This window comes from Typha latifolia, chromosome 11 (assembly GCF_019914945.1).
Source record: "Typha latifolia isolate L0001 chromosome 11, TyphaL0001v2, whole genome shotgun sequence".
Lineage (NCBI taxonomy): Eukaryota > Viridiplantae > Streptophyta > Magnoliopsida > Poales > Typhaceae > Typha > Typha latifolia.
This window is the reverse complement of record NC_133096.1, coordinates 10,731,492-10,743,121: the sequence shown is the minus strand read 5'-3', so window position 1 is coordinate 10,743,121 and position 11,630 is coordinate 10,731,492. Positions and strand designations below refer to the sequence as shown.

At 36.5% G+C, this 11,630-nt stretch overlaps 2 protein-coding genes across 2 annotated transcripts; one reads left to right on the top strand and one right to left on the bottom strand.

The window, feature by feature from the left end:
* The first annotated feature begins 4,444 nt into the window (after window positions 1-4,444).
* On the top strand, window positions 4,445-8,516 carry LOC140798245 (mitochondrial carrier protein CoAc1-like). The gene is made up of 7 exons (XM_073152035.1): window positions 4,445-5,232; window positions 5,737-5,822; window positions 5,909-6,116; window positions 6,510-6,639; window positions 7,416-7,600; window positions 7,745-7,876; window positions 8,171-8,516. Exons 1-7 carry the CDS (start codon window positions 5,059-5,061, stop codon window positions 8,270-8,272), a joined length of 1,017 nt encoding a protein of 338 aa, XP_073008136.1. The 5' UTR covers window positions 4,445-5,058; the 3' UTR covers window positions 8,273-8,516.
* Window positions 8,517-9,058: 542 nt separating this feature from the next.
* On the bottom strand, window positions 9,059-10,694 carry LOC140798122 (uncharacterized). The gene is made up of 3 exons (XM_073151867.1): window positions 10,567-10,694; window positions 9,829-9,996; window positions 9,059-9,437 (listed from the first exon to the last, which is right to left on the bottom strand). The coding sequence occupies exons 1-3, from the start codon at window positions 10,676-10,678 to the stop codon at window positions 9,232-9,234; spliced, it is 486 nt and encodes a 161-aa protein (XP_073007968.1). The 5' UTR covers window positions 10,679-10,694; the 3' UTR covers window positions 9,059-9,231.
* Between the last annotated feature and the right edge of the window lie 936 nt (window positions 10,695-11,630).

Below are 11,630 nucleotides of genomic sequence, written 5' to 3'. Positions count from 1 at the left end.
GTGCTTTTAATTGGTGCCTATCAAGTTAAGTTACTGTCACATTAACTAGCGTCAAAGTGGCACTGTTTATGTTCACAGTGGTTTGGGTTGGGGGACGCACGAACCGGTCAATGTTTTCTGGTGGGTGGAATTGGATGCCTTTTGGCTTAGAGGGATGGATGAGACTTTTCTTCCTCAATTTCTCGGAATTAAAACAAAAAAAACAAAAAACAAAAAAAAGATAAGGTATCCCAGTGTACAAGGAAGGATAATATACAAAACTTTTGAAGATAATTAACTTAGGAAGGTAAATTCTATAAAAGTTATTTTAATTTTTTTTTATTCTTAAAAAAGATAATTTTATTCTAATATTTAGTCGTATATTAACATATGAAATAATAATTTTATTTAAAGTTTATAATGTAATGTAATAAAGAATAGTAAATTCTATTGAGAATCAGAGACATCTTGTTCGTACTCCTAATCTCATATATTTTAAATAAAATATAAGATTATACGGAGCTCACGAGATATCCAATTCAGTATTTTCTTTGTATTCTTCAAACAAAATCACCCTAATTGAACATCATTACTCGTCAATTATTCACAGGTAAACTGTTCTAAGAGAAGGCAAATTAATTCTTCTCTGACCAGCTTCAGTAGCTGTGGAAAGACAAATTAGTCTTTTGATGTATTGACAAAAGGTTGATATCCAACAAAAAGATGTTGGCATGCACTTAGGAGGATCGCAGTAACTTTTTGGAAGAAAACATTGCTTTCTGGGAAAAAGACACAGATGCCCGCTAACTAGATGAGATATAGAACGTTGACCACTATAATCTAAGATCGTGTTAGCAGCCATTGGTCATTATTAAACGGTCAAATGCTAAATCCGTCAAAGAAAGAGATGCGGAGAATCGCACGAACTGCGGGAAAGCTGGAATCGATGATTTTTCTTTTTCAGAATTAAAGATAGGTATTGAAACCATTGTTATTTTAATGTTTTGTTGTTTTACCTTAGTTTCTTAGAATAGCAAAGATAATATAGAGTGCTAATTGGACTGTACTCAGAATGATTAGAAGAGCTCATATTGTTCCCGGATACTGTAACTGTAGACTGATCGTATCATTTATTTTAAGCAATCGATTACAACGTGATACAACAGAAGAAAGAGAAAATAGAACAAGAGCTCTAAAAATGAACCTCATACTTGGCCACATTATAGACCGTATAACAGTTGAAACATATATCTAAACAAACACTCATGCACAATATAAAGAGGAAATAGAGTAGGCACTCTAGAAGCAAGCCTTATACTTGGCCGGTCGGCAGCACTACGTGAAAAACAACATAAATCTTGAAAGGCTGAGCATTCCACCAAGGTGCAAAGCTCACTTAGAAATTTAGGCCTCATCAGTGACGAAGTCTAGTGAGTTTAACAGAACATTTGAAAGACCTCATTTAAGAAATCCTAAAGATCCAGAAGTAGAACCTAAAACAAACAAATAAGAAAAGAATTACAAAATGGGGAATGGGAGAGAGCAAACATCTCCCTAAAGCATCCACAATACAACCACACAAGACACTCATTCTCAGAAAAAAAAGAGAGCCTAACTAGGGTATAACCATGACAGATCTATGGAGGCAATGATTCTGGAAGCCAGGCGTCGAAGCTAAAAGCGAGATGGCGGTTGTTGCGAGTGGGGGGAGATCAGGACCGATGAAATCCCACAACTCTCGACTTAGTTCGTGGTGACACAGAAAGTCGAGGGGAGGATTGGGTGAGATCTACAACACTCAATTTTGGCATCATCAACACGAATGACCAAGGAGGGAGTCGGAGTGAGATGGACGACGGCGTAGCAAATGAAAGAGGGGATGTGAGGCTGGTAGTAATAAAGCCAAAAAGGGGGGGAAAGCAAGAGTGGAATGAGGAAGAGAAAAAGGAGAGGAGAGAAGTAGTGAACCTCACTTGGGGAGGGAATCCCTCTCCCCTCCGCCTAACCCTTAGCTAGACGGAGGGGAGAGGAGAGACACCGTTGGAGACAGCAGAGAAAAACCTCTTGATGAGTGAGAAAAGTCCACCAAGGGTTGAGAAACTCTCTCCCTTCCACCTAGGACTAGGTGGAGGGGAGAGGGAGGCGACGGGGAAAGTCCCTTGGTGAGGGGCAGAAGGGAAAGGCCTAAACTCTCAGCTTGTCTATCTTATTATCTTCCCATTGAAACCGTAAGATTTCTATTTCTCTAAAAATATGACAATATATTATGATGCATGTAATCCTTCATTTAATTTTTTTAGCCTCCGTTTACTTGTGATATAAAGAAATATCTCTATATCATAGCAGTAAAATATATAGAGAATTTAATCATAAATATAAAGATTAGTTAGAAATTTTTTGAAGTTCGGAAGGGTAAAGTAATTTTAGATACAAGTATATAGTAGTAAAATATATTTAATTTTTATTTTTTTTCATCTTATATAATAATCAAACAAAGAATAACTAAAATCAAGGTCGAAACTATGAACCTATGATTTGAATGAATAGCTTAGAGTATATATTAACCCATATTAATCTTCCGTGCCTCACCACCCCACCCCACCCCACCCCATGTACAAACTATGGTCTTCTTCATGTGCATGTCGTATGCGGCGGGCTCAAAACCAGACAAAAGGTTTCAAGATTTATAAAAGAGATGAAGCTTTTTCCCCAAGCAAAGCAAGAAGCTTCACCTCTCCTTCTCAAAACTCAAAAGTGACAAATTAAAGTCAAGGTGACCGTACCTAGTTGTTGAATCTAAGCCATACATACATGCATTAATTACATACTATATATATATATATATATATTATATCCTGAAGTCACCATGTTCAACATCACATGCCATGACCATGGAATTAATAGGAACATCATAAACTATAGGAAAGAATATATATATATATATATATATATATAGAGAGAGAGAGAGAGAGAGAGAGAGAGAGACATTAATTTCATAATATTAGTTGGTCTTATGGCTACAATTTGAGGGTCTAATTAAAGGTCTCATGGTCTTACGTTTGGACATGGAAGGATGGAATTCTAAGATAAAGAATTTGACTACCAACGTAGCTTAGAGTTCTCAACACGCAATTTATTTAATGTTTTGAAACAGTCAAGAGTCTTCTTAATTCTTCATAGGATATATGTTCTTAATTTCAACATGCATGCAATGTTTCCTCATAATGATTTACGTTCACCTACTACTATTCTTATGTACTTATCATATAAAAGATTTCTGATTTAGTTAATTAGAATTTTCTTATTTCTTGCAAGCATTGAGACAATATATCCTGCGTGTTAGTCTAATTAAGATGTATATGGAGATACGTTTACTGGGTTAGAGATCAATATTGGTTTAAAATGCCATAAATTAATAACTATAACTCAATTGATAACGGAGTCAAATGAAACGGCGTGTAGCTAAGTTTTTATCTCAAACTTTTTTTCTCTGTATCCACATTAGACCCTTGTTAGATATATAATTATACACATATATGTATAATTGGTAGTATCACAACGTGGAGAATAGAAAATTATTCTTTAATAATTTCTTTAGTAGTTTGATGTACTAATTTGACCAGTAGGTACATGGTGATATAATAAATTAACTAATCCGTGTGTTCATATGCACATATATATAGATATAGGTTGGGTACCACGCCGACTCTTTGAACCCTTTCCATACATCTTGGGTGAAACATATATTACTACAAGTAAAAATATGATATTATACTTACTCAGGGTGGTTTGATAACCAGCAACTCTATCACGACCTCTGCTCACACCGCATAAGAGAAGAAATGATAGATATATAAAGCATAGAAAATCCTCAAACAAATAGGGGGAAAAGGAGATGACAAATTAGATAACTCTCTATGAGGCATGAAAAGCTTCGACCGCCCTGAGTAATGGGGCTAAGCCACCGTCGACAGAATGGCAGAGGTGAGCAAGGGCTCAACCATCCTCCCAGAGCTCTCCACCACGCCAGCCAAAGGTTGGCACAGATAGAGGGGTGAGCGGAAGCCAGGGCAAATGCATACGACGAGCAAGAGCTCTATTCAACGGTAATGGCCTAAGTACTTACTATATTTAAGATGGGCCTTAAGCCCATAGTATCACATGGTTATGGTGCCGACGTTTTTACCTTTTGGTCCTTTAATTAGAAAATATTATTAACGCATATTATACAAATATCTTCTGTGGACAAAAAGTGGAAGAAGTAGATATAATCTAATTATATAGGTAGTGATATGCGAAAAGTGATGAGCGATTTTGGTGGTTAATTAGGTAATTACCCGCAGCGACAGCCGGAAAGATAGGCAATTAGGCACGAGAACCGGTACAAACGTGAGAGAGATTATTGATTAAAATTATACTATGCGGATGTGTCGTATAAAACTATCTATGCGATGGTTTCGGCACCGTTTTCGTAATCTGCTTACTATTTCAACGTTTTAGCTTTCATTTCAAGGAGGCAAAGAGGAGAGAGGAAGGCAAAGAAGGAATCGGAGAAAAGAGAGGAGAAGCCACTAAAGCGGCGCAAGAAGAGAAGGAAATCGAGATCGGGAACGTGGAAGTCTCTAATAAGTGATTTCCTCCATCGCCAACCCTTCTTTTCTTGGCCGCCAAGCGCTTCCCGAAGCTTTTTGTTTTGGTTGGAATCCTTGATGGGTATTGGTGAAATAGTTCTGGATCCATGGGAATGATCGATTTCTATACTATTTCAGGGATTTTCTGATCGTTTCTTGTGGTTCTTGAATCCCAAAACCCGATCTTTTCCTCTGTTTGATGTATCTTCTCTTCTCCGAACCCGATTTGGATGCGAAGGAACCCTACCAGTTTCTTGGCATTCAACCTCTGGTCGGATTCACCTTATTCCACCGTAAAGGTTTCTCCTTTTGCCTTCCAAGAGATCGATGGGATAAGGAGTTCGCCATATTGCAGACGGGGTGAAGAATATTTCCACCTTGGAAGCTCTAGGTTTGCTATTATCGCTTTTAAGGATTGTAAGTCTAGGTTTATATTGCGATTTGGGAGATGGGTTCTTCGCAAGGGTCAACCTTGACTTCAACGGCGGCTGCCGCCGAAGTCAATGCCTGCGTGTTGGATTTGCTACCTCTCTATGTTAAGGAGTTGATTGCCGGAGGGGCTGCTGGAGCGTTCTCGAAGACGGCCGTGGCGCCATTGGAGCGTGTAAAGATACTATTGCAGGTTTGAAGTTTTGAGCTTTCGATGTGCTTATTTTCTTTTTGTATGCATTGTTTGGAGATGCTCGAATTGGATAACTTTAGCTTTATTGACTAGTTTTCTGGTGATGGAAGTGAATGGATTTGGTGGTTTTGATCCTTATTTTGGTATGCTGACAGAGTTGTGCGTCTTATATGCGTATTGCTGTAAGGAACCATGCATTTTTGTCGGTGAAAATTAACCGGGACAACATTTAGTCATTTACTGTTTTGTCTTCTTCTTTTTTGGGATTGGCAGGCCTAATTTATCCTTTTATGATTTATTTCTTATCTTAAGTTGTATGATAAATCGCCTTGTTGTGTCTTGTTCTTGATGGAGATCACTTGCGTTGAGGCAAAAGTTGTTTGTTTTTCCTAGCTTTAAACTTCTTTAATTTTTTCTATCTGGCAATTAAATTTTCTGAAGTTACTTTATTTAGGTAGTGTAATAAGCTTATTAAATGTTTCTTTTCTTAATTGAATTCAATAGACAAGGACTGAAGGGTTTAGATCACTTGGAATTTTTCAATCTTTGAGGAAGCTGAAGCAACATGAGGGTATTTTGGGTTTCTACAAGTAAGTTACCGGCCAATGGATTTAAAATGTTAGCATGTCAAATTATATATTATTTGGTAATAATCCTTTTTTTTTTTCTTTTTCAGAGGAAATGGTGCTAGTGTGCTTCGGATTGTTCCTTATGCAGCATTACACTTTATGACTTATGAGCAGTATAGGTGTTGGTTACTGAATAATTGTCCTTCATTGGGGACTGGACCTATTGTAGATCTTTTAGCTGGCTCAACTGCTGGTGGAACTGCTGTTTTATGCACCTATCCCTTGGATTTGGCTCGGACTAAACTTGCATATCAGGTAATAGAAGTCGCTGCTTAAGATGATGTTACCTTCTATTTCTATTGTAGTATTGAACCTCAAGCTTTACTCAATGATGTGCATAAAATGTTGGTGGAATAAGTTGACAGTTCTGGACCTACGAATTCCAAGACATGTCTTGAACAGTATGATTATCACATTTCAAATATTTTCAATCTTTTTGTCGGTCTATAAGTATTTTTCTACCTTATATTTGTGGAAAAAGCAGCTGTGTTGTTGGCATCACATGGTGCATTGCTAAGTGTTTTGTTCATGCATACCTTTTTTTCTTTTCTGCATACAAATATATTTGGGGTTCACATCTTAGTGTTGATCCTTTCAAGGGTAGCCATTAATTCATAGCTGAATTCTTTGTTTGATTCTTGATCCAAGGTTTCAAATCCGAGCCAACCTGGTAATGCTAGAAGGAGCATTAATGTTCAGCCAGTCTACCGAGGGATAAAAGATGTTTTTAAGAAAGTTTATATGGAAGGTGGAGTACGTTCTCTATATCGTGGAGTAGGTATATTCCCTTCTTTGTCTTTATAAAAAAATATAATTGCCATCATGATTTACCAGTCTTTTTACTATCAAGTTAATCTTTAGCCTTTCTTTTGTAATTTTTCACATTGGTTGATGTTTTTGATAACTTGTATTGCTTAATTTGTATTGATTAGAATGTTACAATGCTTCAAAAGCTATCTGTCATTCAGATGCTTTTACAAGTATTTATATCTGAACTACTCTTTACATGCACAAACAGCCTCTTGCATGACATTTCCATCCAGAGAAAATGTGTTCTGTAATATTGCAAATAAAGCATCTGGTAATAGCAAGGAGCCAAGCAACACTGTGTATGCCAACTCTAATTGCCAATTAGTACATCTGGCTTAAACCTTGCCCTTTGAAGAAGCCTCTAAAGGAAGCTTGCAAACCAAAGGTCCAATATTGTCTTCTAGAAGAATCTTTATGTCTAGTCTTTATCTTAAGTAAGTAGATATTTTAAGATTCAGTTTGGAGCAATTAAATATGAATATCAAATTTTGATGTTAAATTGATATTGGGATAGTTAAGAAGGATGAGAGGACTTATTGGCATAATCATTTTGATATGACATCGAGAGGTTGCATTGACTTGCTTTGTCATTTGTTTAATATTTTTTTTGTGCAGCCCTTGTATTATAACATTATTAATTACTGTAGCGAAATTGTGAAAGCAAATGAGCATCCCATAATATCTGATAGTTCTGATTTTTGTGGTTCTGATCTCAATGTTCTCATTTTACTCTATTTCTTTCAGGACCAACATTGATTGGTATCCTTCCTTATGCTGGTTTGAAGTTCTACATCTATGAAGAGCTAAAGACCCAGGTTCCAGAAGAGTACAAGAAGTCCGTCATGCTGCGACTCTCTTGTGGAGCTTTAGCTGGTCTGTTTGGACAGACTCTCACTTATCCATTGGATGTTGTCAGGAGACAGATGCAGGTATTTGTCACTTGGTGTGTGCTGTAGCTTAGTTTTGGCTTTCATTAATAAGTAATAATGTTTTTTGGTCATTATACATATAGTATTCTATTGTTTTCCCAGTTAAGTATACTAAAGTAAATAATTTCTGAGTTTAATCTGTAGGTTCAGAGTCAGCAACCACTAAACCTTCTCAATGGTCCTCCAATCACGGGAACATTGCAGGGTCTCTCTACCATCATACAAACTCAAGGGTGGAGGCAACTCTTTTCTGGCCTCAGCCTCAACTATCTGAAGGTAATTATTTATTTTAAGTTTCATAGACACAGTAAAAATAATTCCATTGACACAACTGAATGCTGATAGTAAGAAATGCAAGACTTCAACTAATCACTCTCTCTGAGCTCTCTCTTCTGGATCTACACTTCATATGTTTACTTCTTGAGTTTACTTTCTTGACCTATTCCTGGCTACTTTGCATGGAAGAAAGATAGATCTCCCTACACTTTGTCTGCTTAAATTCTGTCATCTCTATGTGCCGACAACTAAAGAGAGTTTGTGATCATCAAAGATAAATTGTAAACTTTGCAGGTGGTTCCATCAGTGGCCATTGGTTTCACAGCATACGACATGATGAAGGCTTTACTACGAGTTCCTCCACGGGAGAGGACTACTTCAGCTCCTGCTGCCTGAAACTACGATATCGAGAACAGGGTTGACTTTCTGATGGCAATGGCAGAGTTATTATATTGTCACGAATATGCAAAAAGATGGATGTGCTTCCACGCCAACCTATATTCGTAAGGATGCAGGGTTGACTTTGGTGTGGTGGGGCACATGGAAAGTTATCTCCATTGATTCCTCAAACTAAAAGAATGAGAATACTTTTGCAATTTTCTTTGTCCAATTGATTATGAGGATTGGTTGACATTATTTTTATTTGGGAATATCGAGTTAGATGATGCAAGATTTTCTAACATCAAAATCCAAAATCGCACTACTTATATATATAAACGTACGTATTGGTTTTACAATATACGCATAGTTACTATAGTAAGAAAAAGTGCATACTACAAAATCAGAGTAGCTTGTTTGCAAGTAACATGTGTTTTGGTTCAAATTTGCTCATATGTAATTCTAAAGTGGAATTTTTTTTTGTAGACATTCCAATATGGTGCCCACTAAATGATAGATTTTTTATATCTAGAATTCAACATGACATTAACCTTCTAAAAAGTTTGATGCCATGTCCTGGGCTGGAGCAAACATTGAAAAAGATTAGAACATCTGATTTAGAGATTTGTCTTCATATTTGAGATAAAACTAATCTACTAAGCCAATTAAAGATCAACCCATAATGTAGAAAGTAAAAGCTACTTGAAAATTTCAGGTCAACAATTCAGAGAAGAGAGAGTGTGTCTGCATTCAATCCACTGAAGGAGTATCCATCCCAACAAATGAACTTCACATTCAACAAAGTAAGCATAAAAAAAAATATATATATATACTAACAGAAATCAGCTCCACCACGAGAGAAAAGTAGAACACTTTCAGAAGTAACACAAGTGCATGCTCTAAGCCTCTACACAACAACCACACTCAAATGCTGCAAAAAGGAAGTGAAGAAAAGAAAATTTGTATCGACATTCATGTTATTCCCTCTTTGTGGGAGAGCAGAATTTCTCAAAAAATTTTGCAAAAAGTCCCCAAATACCCTCTTCAGGATTTGTTTTAGTAACACGCTCGACCACATCGGTGATTCTTTCAGCAATAGGGGCATTCTCATCAATGATGCTTGTTCCTCCACTCTTCCGTTCCTTAACCTCTTCAATTGTCTTCTCAACTGTGGCTTCCAATTCTATGAATCAATTAAATGTGATGATAAGAGGAACAGCATAATCGCCAGGCACAAAAAAGAAAAACTCAGATGAACCAGAAATGCAAACCATCAAACTAACCATGCAGAGGTCTCTATATGTTCTTCTGGACTGAGAAGGTATCTGCTTATAGAGAGGAATGCAGATACCTACTTAAATTAAGCTATATTACTTACATGTCAAACCACCACTCAATTGAGTTCTATAATTGCAGCCTAATTCTTATAGTTAAGTTAAGTCCACTGATTAACCTTTTGAAAATGGCATACTGAATTCAGTGCAGACTCATGAAAGCGGGCGTACTATTGCAGAACATTTTAGCACCACGACTAACAAGAGAAACAATTAAAGGAGCTTGTAAGTACTAGATACCTTCTTTCTTGGAGTATATAATATCTGAAATTGCTCTGATCCCTCCCTTGGTTTGTCCCATGAGTTCATTGACGTCACCACTTGTTCCGTCGTTCTTTGCCTTAACCAAGATTCCTCCAAACTCTTCCTTTAGCTTCTCAAAAACTTTTGGTGCTTTCTCCTTAGTTTCTATAAGTCCATTTTGAAGGATGATATTCCAGTTAGTAGAATGATTCATATATCAAAAGGATAGCTTCAATTAATGAAAATTGAACTCCAAATTGAAGAAGAAGAAGAAGAAGCTTATATCTTATCGCTGAAGCACTTCTAAAGCAAATCAGTTATCAGTACCACATTGAAACAGATTTCAGCAATCCAGAGACACCAAAAAAAGAGTGAAGTTTCTCTGCCAAAATTGAGGATACAATGCACTACAACTGAGATCAATTAATGAATCATTAAATGGTGGATAACTTGTGTACCAAAATATATACAACTCATACAAAACAAAAGAAAACTAGGTCCTTGTTCTCTAAGTTAGCGATCATCTAAATTCGGGAGGAATAAATGGAACCCAACACTATATCTGACGTATTAAGTTCATCGAATAGTTGAAAGTCCTAAATGAATTTGAAGGATCGAAAAGCAACAAGAAGTTAATAAATAGAGACTGGTGAATACGTGATCTTAATTGCATGTCATAGGGGCAGTCAGCAGTTCATCAACTATCATTAATTTGATTAAATTTGGAGTACTTACCATCTGTCACCGAACGGATGGTGTCTACGAGGGTCCCAACTTCTTCCTTAGCTCGATTAAACACATTCAATCCTTCGAGTTTGCTGAAAGGATTGCTACCACTTGTCGACATCGTTCCTCTTTTCTTCCTCTTTCTACAAGAAGCCTCAAAGTATAAAAAATCCCATGAGATCATTGACATCAAAACATAAGAATAAAACTCGACCTCAAAACACTAATTTCAAGCCTATCATATGAATAATAACAATAAATAAATTGTTAGTTAATTGCTGTACTGCTTAAGGAGACGACTTTTATCGCATGAAATCAGAAGGCATTACGTTATACGCAAAGGAATCTGGGTTTATCCATTCTAGCAAAAAGAAGAACACCCACAAAAATGTTCATGGAGTAATCGAGAGTGGGAGGATTACCTGCTTCCAACTACTCGACTGGAGAGGAGAAAGACGAGGGAGTGGAGAGAGAAGGGACGACCTTCATGTATTATATTGAGAGGCAGAGCACGATTTATTCCGAATACTTGCGAATAAGTTATTCGCTCCGAATAAGTAGACTTAATTAAAAAAAAAATTAAGAAGACGGCGACGCCTCTAGTTTTATTTTTGGAAATTTGTGTTTAACACCCTACGTATTTGTATCAACTTCCTCTATTTTTAATATTTACGAATTGATCTCTGCACTTTTACTACATATTTGCAGAATACGTCTCGCATTTTCAATATTTGCAAACTGCACCAGGCCTTTTTGATGATTTTGGAGCCAATCAAGGGTTGCCACATAGGCAAATGCTATATATTTAAGTAAGAGAAAAATAAAAATGTATGTGATTTATGCAAGTTTATAGCTACATGTGTCTCACGAGATTACTACATCAATGCCTTTGTTTCTTTTAATTTCTTTATATATATATATATTTTATGAATATTTATAAGTCGATGATACAAGTTGCATAATGACAGCTTAGCTACATTATGAAATGTTCTTCGGCAGTTGGCAGCCAAATGATAGGTGGAATTTAGTTCCATTATATTTTTATTAGGAGCAATATATTAATTTCTAGTAGA

Coding starts and splice junctions, on each gene's coding strand:
- LOC140798245 (XM_073152035.1), top strand. CDS start 5,059: ATGGGTTCTTCGCAAGGGTCAACCTTGACTTCAACGGCGGCTGCCGCC. Junction 7,601..7,744: donor TTGTCAGGAGACAGATGCAG/GTATTTGTCACT, acceptor TTTAATCTGTAG/GTTCAGAGTCAGCAACCACT. Junction 7,877..8,170: donor TCAGCCTCAACTATCTGAAG/GTAATTATTTAT, acceptor TAAACTTTGCAG/GTGGTTCCATCAGTGGCCAT.
- LOC140798122 (XM_073151867.1), bottom strand. CDS start 10,678: ATGTCGACAAGTGGTAGCAATCCTTTCAGCAAACTCGAAGGATTGAAT. Junction 9,997..10,566: donor CATCCGTTCGGTGACAGATG/GTAAGTACTCCA, acceptor ATGGACTTATAG/AAACTAAGGAGAAAGCACCA. Junction 9,438..9,828: donor TATATACTCCAAGAAAGAAG/GTATCTAGTACT, acceptor ATTGATTCATAG/AATTGGAAGCCACAGTTGAG.